The sequence below is a fragment of the Manis javanica genome, chromosome 2 (assembly GCF_040802235.1).
Source record: "Manis javanica isolate MJ-LG chromosome 2, MJ_LKY, whole genome shotgun sequence".
NCBI classification, from domain to species: Eukaryota; Metazoa; Chordata; class Mammalia; order Pholidota; family Manidae; genus Manis; species Manis javanica.
Window position 1 is genome coordinate 34,385,783 of NC_133157.1, and position 23,757 is coordinate 34,409,539.

Consider the following 23,757-nt stretch of genomic DNA (forward strand, 5'->3'; position numbering starts at 1 on the left):
ATTGCAATTGTTGTAAGGATTAAATGAGTAATGTTTGTAAAAGATATTTTAAAAAACAGCTACACTGAACTTTATTATTATAGATGGAGAAGGAGGCCTAGAGAGAGAGAATGGGATTGGCACCAGGTCACACATAGTGGCAAAAATGTCCAGGTCTCCTAACTTCCAGCCCAGTGCCTCTCCACAATACCATCTGGACCCTTTAATGTTTAGGAAATTAGAAATCTCAAACCAATCAATATTTCTGTCCAGGAGAGAAAACTTTTGTGAGGGTCCACGTTGCACTGTAGACTCCTTACCCACCCTTCACAGGACAGAACACTAGATGTACTTCTCAAAGTATTAAGGACAAATAAGATTTCTCTTAAGGGCGTAAGAAAAAAGTGAAAATTATGTTCTCAGCCCGCTGCTGGCTAGCAGATGAAGGACAAACAGAACCTCTAAGCATTCATTCTTGAAAGCTCTGGTTCCTTTTTCCTTTCCAACAGCCACTGCAGAGAGAGGGATGTGAAAAGCAATGTGATCAGAATGTAATGAAGGAACAAATCTCACTGGGAGTCAAATGCCATTGTTTTTTTTTTTTTAAAGGCACCGTGGGCAGAAGCCCAAAAATTAGAGGCTTCCCCCAGTGTTCTCTGAATACATTTTTTTAAGCTGTTAAAAACACCCTTAAAATAAGCCTGCCATCTTGTGAGGACAGGAAGAAGGTTACTCGTCTTTCTACCACCATCTGCAGGGCTAGCTCAGCTTTAGGCTTCCTTGAGCCACACTCCCCCGCCTCCAGCCTGTTCTTTACAACATGTCAGGATAGGGTTGACTATAGTCTCTTTCCCAAACTTAGCAAAATTCAGTTATAATTAAAATTTGAAGTGAACCTTGGAAGGACTGTAGAGGTAGTAGTTTGCTTCACAGTGCATTTTATTCTTGCAATTTCACATTCTCTAAGAATTTCTGATATTGTGCTTGGCCCATTTGTATTTATCAGTCTGAGTTTGGAATCAGGTCCGTTTGTGAGTAGGTCAGGGCTCAGTCTATATCCAGGATTAGAGCTCCTGAGGTCATGGTCAGATTGTGTTTGGGATCAGTGTTTACGCTGTAACTGTGATTAGGGCTCAGTCCTAGCAGGATATGAGTACAGTCCGTGATTAAAGTAGAGACCTGTCTGTGATAGCATCAGGGCTCAGTCTGTGCTGGAATCTGGTCTCAGACTATAGCAGAGATCAAGTTTGTTTGTGGTGAACACTATGATTCAATCAGGGGCTGGGGTCATAGTAGGATAGGGCTCTCTTCCAGGAAAAATGGCTTAAGTTAAAAGGACCGACAATACTAAATGTGAGTGAGGACATGGAGCACCTGGAACTTTCTTATATTGCTGGTAGGAATATAAACTGTACATATACATTAGACAACTGTTTGACAGTACCTATAAAGCTAAATGTATGTACACCCTGTGGTTCAGCACTTCCACTCCTGGAATGAACAACTGCTACACACAACATGGATAAATCTCACCAAATAGTATTAAGCACAGAAGCTAGATACCAAAGAGTAAATACTTTACAATTCCATTTACGTAAATTCAAAAACTAATCTATGATGACAGGAGTCAGAATAGCGGTTATATTTAGGGAGTACTGTGGATTGGAGGGGGCATGAAGGAGCCTTCTGGAAAGATGGTATTGTTTATATTTCAAACTGGTAGTGGTTACACAGATGAACATTTAATATTTGTACACTTTACCACGTGTAAGTTATATCTCAATGAGAAAAAGAAGAGAGTAGGTCAAACCATATGGAGATGTGGTTGGCTAAAGACTGTTTGGGGAGTTAATTCCACAGTCATAACTTTTCTGCCATAACAGTTGCGATATTACTACCATGGCTTGTTGAGTCTGGGGGTGTTAGGGTGGGAGGGTGCAGCCCATGAAGCAACTATGATTGGTAAAAAGCCACAAGCCTGAAGACAGAAGTCCAGAGTTTGGATCTCAGCACTCGGCTTAGTATCTAATCCATGGGAAGCACTAGTGTACTGTGATGGGTCTCAAGATGAGTTACATATTATTCTTTGGTAATTTAAATCACTGAAGCTTTTTTCTCTTAATTCATTTGAATTCATAATACATGCATTTGGTTAAAAACAAATTAAATCTTATAAAAGAGTATATAGTGAAAACTCCATTTCTGTCCCATCTCTGACTCCAAAGACCAATCCCCCAGTCTCCCCTTTGACAGGCAACCACTAAAATATCCTTCCATAGAGACTTGATAATATGGGTGACTGTAGCAATCACATTGTTTTTCTTGTGAAATCTTCATAAGAGTGTATATTGATGACATCATAATAAAAAAATATATATCCTTGACTGACGAAAATTAGGTTTGGGGTGGATTAATGATTGTGCATTGAGCATTGACTCCCCTATACAGAATTTTATTGTTGTTAACAACCATTTGATCAATAAATATGAGAGATGCCCTCTCAAAAAAAAAATATATATATATATATATATCCTTCCATAGATAGTCATGCATACTCATGAATGATTTCCATGAAGAAAATCAGAGCAGATTCAAAGTATACCTATAATAATGTTGCTTTATTTTCAAAATGGGATTAAGTTTTCATTGTAAAAATAATACATTCTTATTTAAAAATTGAATGAAGTAAAAGCGAAAGCTCCTACCCCTCTCACTTCAGTTCTAGGGTAGCCACTGCCGACACTTTCCTGTGTGCCCTCTGACAACTTTACGCATGTGTAACATATATAGAATATTACTCTAAGAAATAAATTTGCAATCTAATTTTTGTCATTAACAATATATCAGGAATCTCTTTCCCCACCAACTGCTTATAGCTCTACATACCCTTCTTAATGGCTGCAGCATCAAATACTTTCAGTGGAAGACAAAGAAGATAAAGATATGGCAGGAACTGCACATAGGAGTGTGTCCACCTGAAAGCATCATCTGTCATATGTGTTCCCAAAGAAAAATGTTAAAAGCAGCTGATTTAACCCATCTGGGTTTTAATTTCCCATCTGCAAAATAGAGACATTAATGAAAGCCCTGACTACCTCGTAAGATTGCCGTGAGGAGTACTTAGAAAGAGGGAGAATGGATGACAGTGTTTTAAAAACTGAAAAGTGCTGTGCAAATGGGAGAGACTGTAAATCCTGCAGGGGAGAAGGGAGGGGTGATATTTCCAGGGTCTAATGTCTAACAACTAGCACTAATAATAATTGTTTTTCCTGTCCTTCTTAGCCACATGAACAGTTCATCTTTGCATAACATTTGTTGATACATATATAAAGTTAATATGTATAGTATATTCATTTTAACCCTCCAACAACCCTATCAGATAGGTACTCTTATCCTCATTTGACTAATTAGACCACTGATGCTGACATAGTTGGCAAGTGGCCAGTTACTTCTGAATCACACTAAACCCTGTGCTAGTCATTTTGGAGGCTTTCACCATGCTTCAGTCCTCTGGTTGGCCTGTGACTTAACCAGGCCGTTAGGAGGTGTGCTTTGGAGAACGAGGTGACTCCTGCTGGTACTTAAAATAAAGAGCAACCAATGACAAAAACCCTAAGTCTCACAGGTAGTCACGCCAGCAGTCACCCTGCTGCTTGCGCTAAAACCGTGCATGACTCTGCTCTACTAAACAAAATCCAAGTGTTCCAAGCCTTTCTTAGTAGGACCAAAGAAGATTTCCAGGCCTTTGTCTTATACTACAGGAAATTCGAAAACCATCTTCCCCATCATTTCATACCTACCTACAAGCCTGTTATGGGTTGAATTGTGTCCCCTAAACAAAAAGATATGTTGAAGCCCCAACCTCCAGTACCTCAGAAGGTGACCTTGTTTGGAAATAGGGTTGCTGCAGATGGAATTAGTTATGCTGAAGTCATACTGGAGTGGGGTTGACCCCTAATCCAATATGACTGGTGTGTTATAAGAAGGTGGTTGCTTGAAGAGACAAACAGGGAGAATGCCATGTGATGATGAAGGCAGAGATTTGAGTAAGGCGACCACAAGCCATGGAAGGCAAAAGATAGCCAGTAAACCACAAAGAACTAGGAAGAGGCAAGGAAGGATTCCCCTATAGGTTTCATAGGGAATGTGGCACTGCTGACATCTTGATTTGGGACTTTGGGCCTCCAGAACAGTGAGACAATACATTTCTGCTATTTTAAGCCACCCAGTTTGTAATACTGTTACCACAGCCCCAGGAAACGAATCCAGAGCCTCAGTCATTTAACCCCCAACACTGCAGATCTGTGGCCAGGATGCATTAGGTCTTCTTTCTCCTGTCTGATTCCTGTTCTCTTAGCTGGCCATAGCATCCTGGCCATCTGCTGGTACAACACTAAGACAATCACACCCATGACATTCCCTGTCTCTTCTGTCAGGCAGCACACCAGCGGTCTGTTTACTTCCCGACACTCCTGGCACTGGGCTGGTCAGGTCCCCTGCCCCCTGCTTCTTCCTGGCTCAGGGCCAGCCCAGCCCCTCTGGGGAGACAGTGGATTGAAGCCCCCTTCTGGGTTGCCTAGGCAACAGTGCCGTCTGAGTGCCCTGGAGCTAGGCAGCTGTAGCTTCAGGCAAGGGAGGAACCAAGGAAAGGGGGGAAAGGAGGGAGGGTGACTAGGGGAAAGACCCAAGGAGAGTCCTTAAAAGTGGCAGTAGTACAAACCCAGAAGGTGAAATTAAAACCACAGACTTGCCAGAACCAGCATTATAAAGCAACATGTAAGATTTGAGATTGAGAGGAAAGATTTTACTCAAGGGATTCTGTATGGAGGTCAGCTCTGTGGGTCTTTGAATCTAAACTCCATTCAAATGTATGCTTTAAGGCCTTTGACAGCATCAGAGATCAAAAAGATAAGAAAATTCAGGCAATGGGGACTGGCATTTTGGACACCAAGGGCACATCTTCTATGAACTGCCTTAAGATACACAGTAAATTAAGAGAAAGATGCTTGCGATTTTTAGTTCACAATAAACAATGCCTGTATTGTACAGGAAAACTGAGGTGCTATGAATGTGGGGTGGGAGTACAAGGAGGAACAAGATGTTATACTTGCCCTCAAGCAGCACACAGCCCTTCTGTTAATCATTACTGCAGGAATGGACTTCTATAATAGCACGCTGGAATACTCCCAGGCAATTCTTCCCAGTCCATGAGGTTACACTGGGCTTCAGCGGGGCATAGGACTCAGTCCTAATCAATAAGGTCATCACTTTGCCCTGGCCACAGATTGATACAGAGGTGGGCACATATCCAGTCCTAGCCAACTGTCTCACTGGAGGGGTTCAGCCCCAGGCAAGTTCACTCTGGATTTGGTGAGACCAAATAACAACAGAACGTTGGAGGTAAAAGGATGTATACCAAGCTTTATTCTCATAATGAAAGGTGCTGGAATCATGTCTGCATTGACAAGTCCACAATACATCTCCGTCTCTGCCTCCAGGAAGGACACTAGGCAGAGCTCTTCATAGAGTAACACCAACAATCATGGCTCATTGCCAACACATGTATAAGCATTGGACCACATGAGCCAATGACAGCATCAAGTAGATTAGGGTCAGGTGAGGATCCTGGCCATGGTAACTTCCATTTCCCTTACACCAGTGATGGGTAGTGAGTCTTCTGAGATTGCTGAGAGGGATACACACTGCCTCTTCTGCACCAGGAGCCACCCTCACCGTCTTGCCACCACATGAATTCTCATATGAAGCCCACATGGTGGTGAGCACAGCTGAGACATGGAAGAAGGTTGGGAGCTGATGACATTATTTGAGCCCCTGAAAGACTTGATAGGAAGCATTTTTAAACTGCTTTTGGATCAGATATAGATACATACACATACACAGTTGAAAAATGAAGCAATAAAAACATGGATGTGTTTTACACTCAGCTCTGAAAGGATCTTTAGGATATTTTTCTCCTCTAAAGAAACCAATACTGGAAATAGTGGATAATGCTTATTGGGTGAGAAAGAGACCATTAATTGGCTCATAAAAGGGCTTGCAGCTTCTACCTGGAACAAATGGAACATTTGCTCTTGAGGAAGCCAGGTACTATGTAAGAAGTTTATCCTGAGACCTCCAAGCTCTTAGGAAGTTCAAGCTAGCCACCCTGAGAGAGAGAAACCCTGCTAGCCCCCAGCCATTCCAGCTATCTCAGCCTACTTAGCAAGACAAGTGAGTGGGGATCCATCATAGGTATCCAGCCCAGTTGAGCTTACAGATGACTCCAGCCCTAGCCACCATCTGACTGCAACCTTATCAGAGACTCTGTGTGAGAACCACCCAACTGAGCCCAGTCTACCCATGGAACCATGAGATAACAACATATTAGGTGGGTTTGTTATGCAGTAACAGGTAACCAGTCTTGTGGGTGAAGGAGAGAGATCTAAGAAAAGGGATGTGGCCTCTCATGTCAAATACCATACAGAGATCATGGAGTATGAGAAAAGGCCATTGTATTTAGCAATTGAGAAGTCAGCATTGTCCCTCAACAATGGCAGTTTCAATAGAATGGTGGGACCAGAGGGTGAATTTGAAGTGTTTATAGGGCAAGTGAGAGTGGTAGGAAATAGATACAATGGTAGATTGGTCTTTTATTTTTCTTTAGTAGTTTAATATTCACTGATGATCCTCGCCTGAATCAATTATCTCATTGGAGATTGCAAAGTGTGATTTTCTAATTCTATCAGTCCTTATATATTTATTAGGTGACATTCTTTTGCAAAGAAGAGCTTTCCCTGAACTGTTGAGGATGAACCTAATTTCTTCCCAAAACCGCAGGTTAAATGCTTCATTCTTTGTTTTTAATTACCAATTTCCTGATAAAGGAGTTAGTGTCAGAGCATTTCCATTGGTGACAAATGAATGTTTTTCTCCTTTCTCTCTCTCTTTCCCTCTTTGAGTATCATTATGGACTCATACGTGGGCTCATGTATTACATTTTTTCAATGTGTTACAATCAATTACAGACTAAATCAGTCTTTAAAGAAGCAGTGAAGGATAGGGCTACTGATATGATAGAAAATTCCTGGTTTAAGAATACAGTGGTTTAAGAAATGCACAAACACACAAACACTTCACCTTATCAGTGATCAAAAATGAAAAATAAAACTGTACAAAGGAGAAGAAAAACTACAACATATCCAATTCTGCTACTGGATATATAACCCAAAGAAATTTTCACACAGGTCCCACAGGGGCCATGTATGATGTTCACAGCAACATTGTTTTTGGCTGTGGGGAGCTGGAGACAGTTTGGAAGTCCATAATTGAAGAAGTCCTTAGGCAAAATGTGGGGGCAGTGGGCAACTGTGCAGTAGTTACAAGCAACGGATCAGTTCTTAAAAATATGTTGCTGCAAGGAAGAAAGACATACATAAATCTTGCAATACTATTTCAGAAGAAAAAATACATATATCTAAAACAATAATGCAAAGTTTAAATAAATACCTATGAGCAAAAAGATATACACTAAACACACTGGAACGATTTGCTATGTGGAAAAGGAGAATGAGATAGAAGAATATGGGTGAGAAAAAGAATAACAAATAAATAAATAAGTGGGAGAAGCTTTGTAAGTGAGGAAAAGGATCAAGTCAATCCCCTATATTTAAGTAAAAACATGATAAATTAAAACTTGCTACAATTTTCTGGAAAGTAAAACCTTTAAAACACTGACCTAGCAATTTTACTTTTAGAAATATAGTCTAAGGAAATACAAACTCATGCTTACCAACTTTGTAAAAGTGAGAAAAATGGTCAGCATGTGCTCTTTTGCCCTCCCCCACACCCTGCAATACACATCCCCAGGTGTTTCAGGGACACCTCAAGGCATTTCACAGGTGTTTGTAATGTGCTTGTGACCAAGTGTAGTCTCCTAGTATTAGTGGTTAAAACCATCATCTTCTGCTCCAGCCCCTTCCATGTGGCCCTGCTATTCCCACTCCCAGGCATAGTTATGATTGTCATTCAGTTCCACTTCATTTGGAGTCCTTCAGTTACTGTGGTGAACCCAAGACTATCTTGCTCTTCTTTTTGTTTTACATACTATTAGAAGTCTATCATGTTATAATTTTTCAGAAAATAACTTTTTTAGTATTTTCTTATTATTTCTCTCCTCTACCTGCCTCTCTATCCCCCCAAAATTTGCAAACTAAGCTAGAAGACAAACACAACTAATAGATATGCTGGGCTTGAAAGTGAAATGGAAAACACAGATCAAAACCTCAATAAGATACCACTTCACTCATTAGGATGACCTATCTATCTATCTATCTATCTATCTATCTATCTATCTATCTATCAAGGAAAATAAATGTTGATAAGGATGTGGAGAAATTGGAATGCTTGTGCATTGCTGATGGGAATGTACATTGCTGGTGTAGCCATTGTGAAAAACATTTTGGCAGTTCTTCAAAAAGTTAAGCATAAAATTACCATATGATGCAGCAATTCCACTCCTAGGTGGAATTTAATAGAATTGAAAGCAGGGACTCGAACAGATACTTGTATACCAACATTCATAGCAATATTATTCACAATAGCCAAAATGTAAAAGCAACATAAATGTCCATTGATGGATGAATGGATAAACAAAATGTAGTATATACATAAAATGGAGTATTATTCTGATTTAAAAAGCAATGAAAATCTGATACGTGCTACAATATACTTGAACCTTGAAAACACCATGCCAAGTGAAATAAGCCAGACACAAAAGAGCAAATATTGTTTGATTCCATTTGTACAAGGTGCCTAGAATAGGCAAATTCATAAAAACAGTAGAACAGAGGTATCAGGGGCCAAGGGTAGGGGAAAATGGGAAAGTTATTGTTTAAAAGGTACTGAGTTTCTGTTTGGGATCATGAAAGAGGTCTGGAAATGGATGGTGTTGATGGTCGAATAACATGTTTAATATAGTTGCTATGGACTACATTGGATTGTGGACTACATATTAATTGTATCCCTACACCCCCCCACCAAATTCATATGTTGAAGTCCTAACCCCCAATATGATAATGTTTGGAGATGGGACCTTTGGGATATAATTAGGTTTTGAGATCATGAGGGTGAGCCCTTCCAGATGAGATTAGTGTACTTGTAAGAAGACAACACACTAGAGAGTTTGCTCTCGCTCTCACCATGTGAGGACACAGTGAGAAATCAGCCATCTACGAGCCAGGAAGAGAGCTCTCACCAGAAATCCGCCATGTTGGCATCTTGATTTGGACTTCAAGCTTCCAATTATGAGAAAATAAATTGCTGTTGTTTAAACTACCAGCCTAAAGCATTTTGTTATGGCAGCCAGAGCAAAGACAGCAGTTATGCCACTGAATTGTATACTTGAAAACAGTTAAAATGATAAAATTGTTACATACATTTTACCACAGTAAAAAAAAGTGGGGGAGGAGTGAAATGGTATATTCTGTTATCTTGCGTCTCCTTTGTAAATCTCTGGATGCCAATTTCAGAAGGACCTTAGTAACTGTATAGAGTGACTCTAGTTCAACTCCCTTAGCCTTTCTGCCTTATATGAAAGAGGAGAGTAAGAAATAAACCGATTTAATGACAATCAAAGTTCTCTGTTCCTCATTCTGTATCTTTGTCGTCAGGAAAGGAAAGGCAGCTTTATCACCCAGTTAGTTGCCCAAGACAAACATTTTTGTTATTTTTTATTCTCTCTCATCTTCCTCAACAGCTATGTCTTGGTGATTCCATCACCTTAATATCTCTCTTTTTCTATCACCTCTGCCTCAGTTTGGGTCACTTTCATCCCTTGCTTATAGCTTTTTAGCCAGTTATTCTTTTCATGTCCCTCTCCAATCTACCTTCTACACTCCAGCAAGAGTCTTTCAAAAATCCGATCTGATCAGGTCATTCTTCTCACTAAACCCATCAATGGCTTCCTTTAGTTATTTGGGTTAAGTTCAAATGCCTCAAGATGACATTCAAGACTCGTCAATGTCATCTGGTCTCCTCTTAACTCTCCAATCTTATCTCTTCTCTCCACTCATCACTGAGGCTGTGCTCCAGCCCTGTTAAACTTGTGGTTTCCTAACTATCATATTCATCTCTCTTCCTGATCATTATAGGAGGATGAAAATTTTCAGAGATAAAAGTCACAGCACACATGGATGTGGTCTGTTCTTTCTTTTGTATTCCTTCACTGGCGAGATGAGGGCCTAGCAGGGCCCTCTCCCTTGTTTCTTCCTGGTCTGCAAGGCAGCCGCAGTGTGCTCCTTTGGTTACTAGATTAAATTGCTTGCCTGCCCTTTTCTTCTAGAGCTGGTGGGCAAGGCATTCGACCAAACTGGAGTTGTAAGAGCTGAAATGGGTTTGGGCTTTGGGATGGAAATAGGTCTGATTTTGTTCAAGACTGCTGAAACCTATCAAAGGAGAGAAGAATGCTATAGTTTATGAGCATATTTTATTGGCATTCTACAGTGGGTATTGGTTCTGAAACCCCAGGTAGTAATATATTATCTGCCCACTCTGTGACCAGAATGTCAAGGATGGAATTCAGGAAATACTACTTCTCCTGGGCAATTATAATCTTAATGTCTTCCCTGTCTATTTTATCCCAACCTGTTCCACCTGGCAAACTACTCATGCTTAAGTTAACTTCTAAGAATGTATCTCACCATCTTCCAAGGGTATTGTAAGCTCTTCTTTGAAGGTCTGGACTATATATCAATATATTATTCCCAGTGCCTAGCATTCTGATGACAGTGTGAACGAAGGATCACACACTTAGTATCAATCAGGGTGGAATTTGAAATGCCTGTTGCCAAAGATTCACACACACTTCTCTCTTATCAGCCCACCTACCACTGTAGCACTGTGCCTTGTCAGCTTCTAGCTTGCTCTCTGCTCAGTCTCCTCGTAGTGGCTGCATGTGGAGAAAGGTTACTGATAATACTTTATTGAAATGATCTAGTCAGCAGTTTAGCTGCACCCTCACTCACATGGCTGTACTTTGAGGTACTCCTAAAACACATGGTTGAATTTATTTCATTCCTCTATGGCTTTGACATGTGAATCAGAGAAACATGAAAAGGAAATGTTTTCAGCGACCAACATCACATCCAAGGAGAGGAGGGTGGCCAAGGAGGTCATGAATCTGAAGAATTCTCTGAGGAAAACTCTCAGCACAGTTCAAAAATTTTTCCTCACCTACAGACTCTCCCTTCTTTGAAACTAGGCCCAGCTAGGTTGGATGGTTTTTGGTAAATCTTTAACAACAAGGGCGTTTAAAGTAAGAAAGAGGAAGAGAAAGTCAGAGACAGGGGCGGGGGCCAGGGCTGAGCCAGGCTGCCCCCCGTTTTTAATTCCAGATGAGTCTCTGGACTTAGAGAAGGCAGCGCCTTCCACCTCTTTGGTTTCTGCCTCTGCTGTACTCTCTGGGTCCGCGGAGACTGACTGATCACTGAGACACAGCCTAAGAAGGGATGAGAGTTTCTTTCCTAAGTGTCTGAAAGGTTAAAACTTTGAGCAAACAGCAAAGAGAAAGGGGAGCAGACTGCGGCTATAGTGTGGGGAAGAGGGGAAGGAAGGAGGCCGAGGCTGCACACGGTGGAACGGGAGGCTGGTGGGCGGGAGTGCCGGCGGGCGGCAGTTTCACCGGCCAAGCCCTTGGCAAACTCGGGCACAAGCACCGGCGCCGGAGGCAGCCAGGCAGAGGGGCTCCGGGCGCAGCGGGGCCTGGGTCGCGCGAGGCCCAACTCCGGAGGCGCGCGCCCACGCTCCGGGAGCGGACCCAGGCGAGGCGGCACCCGGAGCAGGGCTCTCCCGGCAGACGGCACTCGGCCTCCCGGCCTCCGCCAGCAGCCGCGGCGGAGGATGCCCCACGGCGCCACCCGGCCGGCCGGGGAGCCGCGGTCGAACAGCCCGCCGCCTATTGGCGGCGGCGGTGCGGCGTCCCCGCCCCCTCCGCCGCCGCCGCTGCTTCCAGGCTCCGCCTCCTCCCCCTCCGGGAGCCGCCGCCGCTGCCGCCGGCCCGGGCCCAGCCAGCGCCCGCCGCGCCGGAGTCGAGTCGCAGTTGGAGCCGCTGCCCGCGGCCCCGCCATGAGCGGAAGCGCCGCCGCCGCGGTCGTCGCCGCCGCCGCCGCCTCAGCTGCCGCGGCCGCCGCGCACTTCCAACCTCAGCCGTCGTCTCCCAGGCCGGGCGCCGCCGAGCTCGGGCCCCCGCGCCGCCCGCGCCCCCCACCGCCACCGCCCCGGCCCGAGCCCGCCGCCGCCGGCCGCCTCAGCCCTCCCGGACACGGGCCTCCGCGGGCGGGCGCCCAGGGTGGCGGCGCCTGCGGCCGAGCTCCGGGAGCAGGTACGGGGTCCGGCAGCGGGCCGGGCGGGGAGGGGCGTGGGCTGGTCCCGGGGGTGGGGGCCCAAAGGCGTGTGGAGCGGGTGGAGCGTTGTCCGGGTCAGCTTTGTCCGGCCCCGGACCCCTGTGAGCCCTGCGTCCCCACGGCGCCGACCGGCTCACAAAGCGTTTTCCCAGCGGGTGAGTAGCCCCCTCCCGTGGCGTGGGCAGGGCAGGACCTCTTTAGGTCTCCGCCTGGTGGAGGAAATTGAGGTTTATGGGGGAAGTGACTTGCCCAAGGTCACATAGCCAGTGAGAGTCCTAGCCGGGCAAGGGCTGGGGCACCGTGGGCCGGCGCGGCCCCGAGGAGGGGGCGCTGGGAGCGGGAAGACCCCCAACCTCCGAGAATAGAGAGCGAGATTGGGGAGGAGGGGGCGCTAGGCCCTGTTCATAGGCACGCCCCCCCAACCCTTTTTGGGCCGTCTTGGGAGAATCTCTTGCGGGGTGGGACGTAGGTTCAGGGGCCTCTTCGGAAGCATGGTAGTACTTTGGCGAGATTTGGGGAGACTCGGGGGAAGATACCCGTGTGAGGGGTGTGCTGTCGGAGAGAGGGCTTTCTTGAGTGAGTGGAGCAGAGCTTCGGAAACTTATGGTGGGGACCGTTTGTTCTTTGCCAGGCCACCTTTGGCACCACTACTAAACCAATCCCACTGAAATTAATAGGAAGGAGGCCTGTCTGCTTTTGTGGAGACCCCTGTAAGGTGTCTTTTTCATGAAATGCCTGAGTTTCATTCATGCGCCAAGCAGAAGTGCCTGTATGGCCTTAGTGAAGGCATTTCTGCCACAGAAGGCTGAATGAGTTTTTCCAGGTGGCCCTGGATCTGTCACACTTGGAGAATCCCCAGAGAAAAAAACAGCTATCCCAGGTGTGAAGGGGACAAGAAGCTGGGAGAATTGACACAAGTAACCCACCTGCTTGGCATGTATCATAGGGCAGCATAGTGCATGAATTTCCCAGTTTTCTTTAGGATGGGTGATGGGGTGGGTTGTTTTTTTACTATGGATGCATCTTGGAAAGGGAAGGAGGATAGGACTTGGAGTTAAAGAGATGGGGGGGGGGAGAAACATGTAGACAAGGAGGAGGGTTCTGTGGAGCTAGAAAATAGAAGCTGTAGAATGGAGAAAAAGGAGAGGATGTTTAATCATTGTGGGGGAAGGGACATAGAAGGGTTGCTGAATGGAGGGGGACAGTGTCTAGTCTAGATAAAAAGACTGAGATGTTTCAGAGAGAGAGCCAGACGTGATGAGTTTGAAAGGAGTCTGTTAGAGGTGGCCAGTATCTTACAAGGTTGAGTAATATAGTAGATATTGGTCTGCCATCACTTCATTTTCTTTGAGTGAAGACAATTGTAGTAGTTTTATACAAATATTTTAGCTTTTGCACTCCCTACCCCCATTCTTTCTCCTGTTGTAATGCTGCAGACCACTAGTATTGTCTGGGAAGTAAGGCTTGACAAAAGAGGGAAGGGAAAGACTAATTAGCAAATGCATTAATTAGGGCGCTTTGTCCAAAACGATTCCTTGTTTAAGTCAGCTGTTTTCTTGTGCCCTCCTGCATCACAGCTTTCCAGCTGTGGTGGCTGTTGGCCAGGCACTTTGGGAAGCACTGTCCCAATCCAGTCAAGATGGACTAGATTTTTCTAAAAAAACACACACACATATTTACACATAGGTGTAAAAGCATGAAATTTTACTTCTTACAGATTTATAATAAGGGAAATGCAGACTGAAACAAGTGAGATGCCATTTCACACCCATCAGATGGGCAAAACTAAGTGCTGTGATATCCAAGTATCACTGAGGTTGAGGGGAAATCAACTTTTCTACACTGCTAATGGGGATGTAAATGCTACAACCACCTGGAAGAGTTAGTATAATGATGTCTAGTTGAAGGAAGGCAAACATACCTATTTACCCAAAATTTCAGTTTCTGGGTATATACTCTAAGAAATACAAGTGCACTCAGTGCAGCTTAGATGTTCACCAAGAGGGCGATACATAAATTGTTACATGGTCCTACACCATTAAATATTATAGTCCTTTTATTGAAAAATAAACTGTAGCTCCATGCATTAAAATGGTTGACTCTCACAAATGTAATGAGTGGGAGAGCAAGTTACTGGAGAATTCTTCCAGAATTTTTCTACTTGTGTAAAAGCTGAAAACATGCAAAATAATGTTTGAAGTTATGTCCATATGTAATAATCATAGTATAAAAACATGCATGGATGATAGCAACACCAAATTCAGAGTGGTGATTATCTCTGTGAGGAGAAGATGAGAAATAGGATTGTACAGGGGTGCACAGAGGGCTTTAATTATGTCCATAGTATTTTATTATTAAAAAAATCTGAATCAGATAATTGCAGGTTAAGATTTGCTTATTTTGGATGTAGGGTACAGAAACAAATATCATTATATTTTAATATTTTTCAGATGTTTGAAATATTTTTGCATACAGAAATTTTTCTTGTTTATAGAGCACAAAGATTTTGTCTTATGGTAATGAAATTTTAGCTACAGGGTCTAGCCCAGAACAGCCTGTTAGGTATGCAAGCTGGTGATCCTTTTCTTATCCCTTTCTGACCTGCAAAGCCTAGTTTTGCAATGGATGACTTTTATTTTGGAACTAATAGGGATGGAGGATTTCCCAGTTTTTCTAAACTTTCAGTGGACCTAGGTCAGCAGTTTGAGCCTTGTCAAAAATCTAAGTGCTCCAGGACATTCTGACTTACCAGATGTAGGGAGGGACCCAGAAAATCTGATTCTGAAAAAGTTCCTCTGTAGATTCTGATGCTCACTAAAGTTTGAGAACCACTGCCTTAGGCTCCTTCTAACTCTGGGCTCTATTCCATCTCAGTTTTGCCCAGTTTAGTCCCCAGGTTGCTTTCTGTTGCCCTCCCTGTGTGACTTACTAATTTGGGCCTATGTGATTCTTAGCTCTTAGTAGAGCATAAAAGAATGATAGGGTTAGAAACCATTGAGTGGTAGATAAACCCTTCAAATCCAGGTTATTGTTCCTCCACAGGTAGCTAAGGGATCCACCACCTACAAGGGCTATTTATCAGGTTTTACAGACTTTAACCACATTTGTTACCATATCTGGTTTTATAGTTACGACGGGAGCAAAAAAGGATCTAACAGAAAAGGAAAAATAGCATATTTGGAGAGTTAATCCACAAAGGTAAATGTATGTGATCATACTTTTCTCTGCAGATGATAATGACTGTTTTAGTATTTTAGCTTATGACATGGATTTGAAGTTCAGCTATTTGAACCCATAGTCAAAGATTAGGGTCGTAAATAACTGATATCCTCGAAGATAATTCCCCTTCTTCCAGATTTGCTAGTTTTCCTTCTCTGCTAGACTCTTTTTGTTCTTGTCCTAATATGTTTAGGTATGAATTTATTATATTAACAAATGTGAGGATTTCTGGTAATGAAATTTGTAAAATGCCTTTTTGTCTTTGGTAAGATTCTTCTTGTTGGAAACCTACTTTGGAGATGCAGTGTTGTCCCAGGCACACGTTTGCAGGGCTGTTACGTAGGGTTGGATAGATTGTGTGCAGTGCGAGGGCACCTGTTCTGGGTGGCAAGTGGGAGTGGAAATCATTCTGTGCTTAGCTGTCAAGATGAGCACCATGTGTGGAATGGTGACCCCTTAGAGAGGAGGCACCCTTTTCTATTTCTCATAAAGGTTCTTGGTGAACTTGGATGACCCTGAAGCTTTAGAACTACTGGTCCACCTGTAATGGTGCCATCCATACTCATCACAGGCTCTCTGAAGCGGGCTGGTCGCTGCTGGGTCTGGGACTCAAAAGATTTTCTCCATGTGGACGTCTCATGAGCAGGGACCTACCCCTGGCTTTTTATCATCATGCTCAGTTGAAACAGAATTCAGCTTAAAATTGTAAAATTTGTTTATGGGGCTGGAGAAATATGTTCAGAATAACCTATTTAGAAAATACCATTATTTATGGAAAGACAGACTAAGAGAGAAATTGTTAAAAAAGACGCAAGTATCTGTTAAGTAAAGAAGAAAAAAACAGCTATTGTGCCCCTTACTCTTGCATTCTTACAGTGCTCACTTTGAGGGGAAAATAACAATGTTATTTTTCTCTTCCTGTTTCCCCCTACACTAGCATTGCTGAATTTCTTAAAACCTGAGGCTTTTTAGCCAGTTGTGAAAATATTAACCCGTTTGTATTTTCCATTAAGTGGTTGTTTACACTTCCTGCTGTTTCATTTTTTCTTGGGGGAGGGGGTTAGTGCCGGATGAAGGGCAAGACTGGACTTCCTACTGCTTTTGCAAATAATGGCAGTGTGTATTTTTCAGAGCAGTTGTCATGGAAGAGTGCTGTTCTGTGGGCTCAAGGGAGAGGTACATTTGAAGTGGTTTCTGTTGTCTCTTTTTTTTATTATTTTTAAACATGATTGAGGATAATGGATAGAGAGTTCCATGGTGCTTTTGCTGCTATCTTAAAGGAATTTTTTTGAAGAAAATTTATGTAAATAAAACTAAAAGTTCAACAAAAATAGTCTGCTGCCCATACAAGGAGAATAAACAGTTCTTACCTATAGGCCTTACCCAAAGCGGTTTCAGGTTTTTTTCTTGTCCTGCTTGAATGGATATTTGTGCAATTCTAGGGGCTGCTTAGAACAGGTTGATGTTGGACAAATGGAGGAAGAGAATGATGGGGTTATAATAAGATTTATCAGTAGTTCCTCCAGTCATGATATGGAAAGTTATCATTGTATTGTCTGCTTTTGTGGTAAAGTATACAAATAAGGGAGAAATAGTAAGTTTTGATATATATATATATAATCATTTGAAAGAAAAAGTAGAGGGAAGTGGTAAAAGGAAGAAATATATACATGGAAGAGAGTGGCAAGTAGCTAAGTAATAGGACATTTTGTAGTGCTCTTGGCATGTTGCTTGAGTTGAAAGTTACCTGTCTATCCATCCTGCTTCAGCACCTTTGATTTCAGTGTCTGCAGATGGTGCTCACTGATCTTCACTGGAAACTTTTTTTATTGTCAGAGCTAGAAAGTAAGCAGTTTTGAGGACTAGACTGAAGTAACAGGGTAAGCTAAAAGTAAAACAAGTATTCGTTTTGTAAATGCTTTTGCAAATAGTTGGGACTCTTGTAGTTAACAAAAAAATATTTTTCATTTGGCTTTTGGGCTATCTTATTTTTAAATTTAATAGATTTGTCTCCTTTGTAGATTTTTGTTCACCTTCAATGTATATTTGAGCACCTACTGGATGCCACTGATTGATTGGAGTGATAGCCTTTATTGTCAGAGACTTTATTACCTGTAATACCGAGAACACATAAGAGTGTAATTCAACTCTTGCTCTTTTTTCTCCCTTTTTTCATTCTCCCTTCTGCTTCCTGGCCTTCTGGGCTAGGTGGTGATTTGCCCATCCTTCAGGATAGGCCTTGCTCTTTCCACTCCCCAAGCAAGGAGTGCAGAGGCTCTGCAGAACCTTTTGGCTGGGCATCCGCAAGTAAAACCTCTGGAACAATATAGAGCCATACCCAAGGGCCACCATAGCAGCTCCAACTCATCTTGCTTCGTTGCTGCCTGTTTTTGCCACCACCCACCTTTTGCTGTGGAGCATGGGAGGCACCCCCTACCCCCAATCATACAAAGAGGCTTTGTGCTCTGAGGATGTTCTAAAGGCGGGATCACTGTAATTATAATTCCCTAAGCACCACCAAGTAATGGGGGCAGGCAGGGTAAACATGGTATCCAAGTATTCGTTGGTAGGGACAAGTCAGGCAAGTATTAAAAATCATCTGGAGACAGTACCAAAATGGATAATGGAGCATTGCTGGTAATGCTGAAGGGAATGTGTTTAAGTGAGTACATTTCAGGGTTTTAAATTCTCATACTTGCAAGATATTTGAGGCTTTATAAAGTATCAGACAGCTGGAACATTTTGTTTGTTTGTTTGTTCAAAATTGTTACTGAAAAGTACTTTAGAAGAAGGTATGTAGAATTCCAGGCCGCCTCGTCTTTGTGTTTGTGTTGCCAGAATGCTTGATTGCCCAAGAAAGCCAAATGCATAACTTGCTTACTATCCAGAGGGTGCTCTTACTAATCCATTTTTTTCTTTTAAGTTTCTAAAAGTAAACACTGACTGATATTTTTCGGAAGCTGATTTCCTTCTGCCACCACCAGAAAAAAATCAATTAATCTGGAGATATGTCCTTAATAAACTCTTTATCAACCACCTTTTGTCGTGATGTATTTCCAAACTCCGTTGGCAATGTTTCAGTGAAAACTTTGTTCTTACAGTTAACTGTTAGTACATTACTAGTGTCTTACACAAGCTTTTTTTTTCTTTTTTAAAGAAATGCACCAAACAATTGACTGCAGAGGTTATCTTTAGACCCTTTTTGTTAGTGGGCTCCTGCCTTCCTTACTCAAGGTGAGGGGAAAGGGGTTCTTTTTGTTGGCATAATTAACACTGACATCTTTGATGAGTGAAGCAATCAGGTAGCTAGATAGTCCTTGGAAACATACTGCTGCTGCAACTGTCCCTTCCTCTAGTTACTTGTTGGAGTAAGGTCAGGAGTTGGTCCTTTATTATTTTCTAGCATGATTTTGTTCTGTTTGAGGAAATCTGTCTTTTTTACTGGCAAATAAAATTGTATATATTTAAGGCATGCAATGTGATGATTTGATATATGTGTACATTGTGAAATGATTATACCACAATCAGGTTATTTAATAAATCCATCACCTCACACAGTTACCTTTTCTTTTTTAGTGAAGATGCTTAAGATCTACTCATCAGATTTCAAATGTACAATATAGTATTATTAACTATAGTTCCCATGCTGTACATGAGAGCTTCAGAACTTAACTCATTTTACTACTGGAGGCTTTTGCCCTTTGACCAACATCTCCTCATTTTCCCTACTCCCCAGCCTCTCCCTGGCAAACACCATTCTACTCTCTGTTCCTTTGAGTTTGACTTTTTAAATTTTAATTAAAGTTTTTTTAGATTCCATATAGATGTGATATACATATAGTGTTTGTCTTTTTCTGACTTATTTCACTTAGTATTATGTCTTCCAGGTTCATCCATGTTGTCACCAATGGCAGGATTTCTTTATTTCTCATGACTGACTAGCAGTCCATTATATGTATATACCACATTTTCATCCAGTCATCAGCTGAACACTTAGGTTGTTTCCCAGTCTTATCTATTGTAAATAATGGTGCAAGGAACATGAGGGTACAGATATCTTGAGGAAATCTACATTAAATTTATCCTCACCTAAGATTACTGGTACAAAGAGTCTGTTACAAAGATATTGCCCAAATAATCCTTTGAAAAGACTACCAATTTGACAGCCAAATTTTGTGAAATTTAAAAATACTCAGGAATCCATTTTATCTGTTTTTAATGAAAAGTGGGTTGAAACCCTCCACCACCACCGTTTTAGACAAGTATATTGATCAGTCAATTATATTTTAGCTTAATTGTAAACTGTTATTTGGCTATTTCATTTGTTTCATTTATATGTATTTCCTTTGGAGATTAACCTCTGACTCTTCACCTCACTGCTTTCTGGTGAACATTAAAAGTAATGGTAAAACAGCAGCAGACCCACAGACTCCGAAAAGGGACTGGTGGTTACAGAAGGGGAGGAGTTGGGGAGGTTTGGTGGCGGAGGAGGGAGAAGGGGATTAAGGGGCACTATAATTTGCAATCACAACATAGGTAGGTCACAGAGAAGGCAGTACAGCATGGAGAAGACAAGTAATGACTATGGCATCTTACTACACTGATGGACAGTGACTACAATGGTGGGGTTGAGGACTTGATAGTATGGGTGAATGTTGAAACCACAGTGTTGTTCATGTGAAACCTTCATAAGATTGTATTATCAATGATACTTTAATTTTTTAAAAAAGTAATGGTAAAACATTTATTGAATGCTTACTATGTACCAGGCATAGAGAGGATTTCAGATATGATTCAGTAATAGATTTCTGACACTGGTAGCAGAACAAATGCATTTTTGGGTCTGCCAACCCTTAGTAGGAGGGCAGAGAACATTAAAATTGCACTAATAGTAATGATGTGATATTACATGATAAGTAATGTTGCTAAAGCACAGATCTAATCAGATAAAAAATTCAAGTGGCTGCCTTCTAAGTAAAAGAAATATTTTTTGGTCTGGCATTCAAGGCCAGCATAATTGGGTCTTCATTATCCCAATTTCTACTCTTCTTCCTCATGAATGTTAATTCTCCAGGGAAAGAATGCCCTATTGTCCATATGTGTTCCTGTTCCTTTGTTACTTCAGCTGGAAATGTCTGTTCTTTAGTTTTAACAATTTTTTAAAAATTGAAGTATAGTTGTCATTTTTAAATATCTAGATAATAGTGGTCACTTATTGTGTGCTTATTATGTGCCATGCTCTGCTCTAAGCACTTTACTTGGATTAATTAATTAAATTTTCACAATAGTCCTCTGAAGTTGTTGCTGTTATTATCCTTACTGTGCAGATGAAGAACCTAGAGCACAGAGAGGTTAAATAATTTGCTAGAGATGATGTAACTATTAAGAGTGTTATTGGGTTATGAGCTCAAAGTGCCTAATTGCACAGTCTGTATTTTTAGCCATCATGCTCTATTGCATCTAGATAGTCTGAGCAAACTTAGCAGTCAGTTTTGGTAACAAATGAGTACAGCTGATACTTGAACAACACGAGGGATATAGGCGTGCCGACCTGTGTGCAGTCAAAAATCCCCAAAAACTTAACTACCAAATAGCTGTTGTTGACCAGAAATCTTAACCAATAACATAAACAGTTGATTAACACATAACTTATATATGTATTATATACTGTATTCTTACAATAAAGTAAGCTAGAGAAAAAATGTTTTGTTACTAATCTCCAAAAAGTTTTCTAATATACTTGTTGAAAAAAATACCTGGACCTATGCAGCTCAAATCTGTTGCTTAAGCGTCTACTGTTACAAGCAGGTGATCACTGTTTTAGTAACTGAAGAGAACTTGCACTCCTTAGTGTTACCTTTGCTTCTAAAGATGTATAAACCTTTATTTTTGTCTTTTTAAAAATACATGCTTTTTAAAAAAGTTCTGAGCTATTGTGTTAGGATTATTTAATTGATTTTTTAGAGTCATTGATCACTTTTTCACATGAGGAGTAGGACTGCCTGCACTGGAGTAGATTCACTTTAGAAGAGGCATATTTAAATTGCTTCTTAGAAAACCTCCTGGGTTCTGTGATTCTGAACATTAGGCCTTAACTGAATCCTTGTCTGGGCACTCAGGCAAATTAAAAACTTAACTCAAGGAAAAAATGTCCTACTTAGAGAACTTCTGACTCCCATCTTTTTGTGCGTATGCGTGCCCTTACTTGCCTCAAATCAGTGCAAGAATGGATGTTAGACTTCTTTTTAGCCTTCTTAACTTCCATAATAAACTGATTTGTCGTGAGCTAAAGCATAAACATATCCCTTTATTCAGCAGCATAGAATATGAGCATTTCAGTCACCAGTTGGTGAGCCTGGTGTTGAGTTGATGCTGTGTCAGACAGTGGATTGTTTGAGGGAGATACTGTAGTGTAGTGGTTACCAAATGAACTACTGCAAAATTGGTTGGAATGTTTGTTAAAAATTCTTCAGGTGGTCTGAGACTGAGTAAATTTTTTCATTATCAGTTATAGATGGTGTTTGTAATATTATTTCATCTATCTTGTGTACTTAATAGGCTTCAGTGGGCCATCCACGTAGAAAATGTTCATAGGAAAGTGGAATTGTAAGGTCAAAACCAGGCACAGTACTTACAGACTTTTGGAATATGGCCTGCTTTTGAGTCAAGCACTGCCAACTCAAATCTTTTTCTTCTGCTTTGCTTATAGATTCCTAGAAAGGAAAAATGAATTCTCTGCTTTTCAGATTACAAAGCAATATAGTATTAATTCATAGGAGGGAGATATTCTTTCTATTCAGGCAGAATAAAAACTGACTAACCCACGTAATTGAGAAATTTACACCCATTTACTGGTTTGAGTTTCTTCAGGAACCTTAGCCTCAGAATGTATCTGGAGTTATGGTATGTTTGTACACTCTGCTAGACATTTTTGTTGACTTACCTTTGCTATTTATCAATATGAGTCTTGAACTCTTGTGATCCAATTATTCAATTAAAAACTGCATATATTATTGAAAACATTACTATTCCATGATATTTTTGAGCTTTAATTTTAAAGAAATAAAAGCTATCATTATTTGCTTAAAAAGAAACCCAGAAAACCCAACAAGTCAAAAGATTTATGTTCTTAAAAAGAATTTGTGTGCAACTTGTGAAGTTTTAATTTCTGTGTTGCGATCAAAATAAAAGCCAGAATTTGACTCTAGAATGTTTAGATACTACTGTACATATTTTGAGTCTTAATTTTTGGTGAAACAAAATATTTTTAAAACTGAACTGTGTCAATTGATGTAAGTGATTTTAGCATAAATAATTTTCTGGGGTAGGGGTAGAAATCAAACTAGTTTTACCATACCAAAGTCTCTGGTACATTTGAGATGTAATTATGTTTACTTTCATAACAAAATTGTTTGATAGCATAGTTATATTATTTTTCCTGATGTTATGTAATTAAAAACCCAGGGCCTACATTTATTTTAAAGCTTGACTAACACTCTATTTTTATGGAATAAAGGTTATTAAATTGAAAAGGGGCTTTGGAAATTTTCATTCCAAGATTGTTTTCCTTTAAGAAGAGAGGCAAGTCGAATTGGGTGTGGCCCCCATTGAATTGACCAAGCTACTTCCTGGGTCAGAAAAGCTCAAAAGGGGGGCTGTGTTGCATTGGGGCGGGGCATAAGCCTAGTAGGAACCAGAAGTGAAACTGCAAGTGCCTTTAAAAAGCAGATCGTTGTATTAGGCTGAGTCAGGCTGGATTGAACAGTGAGACAGTATGATCCTTATGCCCAAATGTGTATGTTGCTTCCCTGGCAGATTTTGCGAGAAAGTCAAAATGTTTGCAGTTGACTGAGGCCAGACCTGGTACTCAATGAAGGAAAATGAGAGGAGAGCAAAGGGAGAGGCTGAGGCAGGGGCTTAAGAGTGCAGGTTTTGAAATGAAATTTCTGAGTCTTTCTTGGTGGGAGCAGCAGGAAACTGAAGATGGAATTCTGGGGACATTTTCCCCTCTCTGCAAGCTGTGTGGAGGTGGAGGCTGTGGCATGGAAGTGGAGGGTAGATGCACTTGGAGACGTTGGTAAAGGAATCCGTTAGAACAGAAAAGGTGTAACCCTGTAATTTTTAAATGATGGATTCCCACTACACAATACAAACGAGGCAA

At 41.4% G+C, this 23,757-nt stretch overlaps 1 protein-coding gene across 6 annotated transcripts in view; it reads left to right on the forward strand.

Moving 5' to 3' along the window:
* The first annotated feature begins 11,826 nt into the window (after positions 1-11,826).
* The window catches only part of RNF38 (ring finger protein 38), a 138,049-nt gene continuing 126,118 nt past the window's right edge, over positions 11,827-23,757 (forward strand). For 3 of the 6 annotated variants that reach the window (XM_036996546.2, XM_036996547.2, XM_036996548.2), the window contains exon 1: positions 12,029-12,355. In XM_036996546.2, coding sequence (XP_036852441.1) covers positions 12,100-12,355 — 256 coding nt within the window. In that variant the 5' untranslated portion in view covers positions 12,029-12,099. Of the gene's footprint in view, positions 12,356-23,757 lie in introns of all 6 variants that reach the window. The other 3 variants (XM_036996549.2, XM_036996550.2, XM_036996552.2) reach the window with 3 other exon arrangements.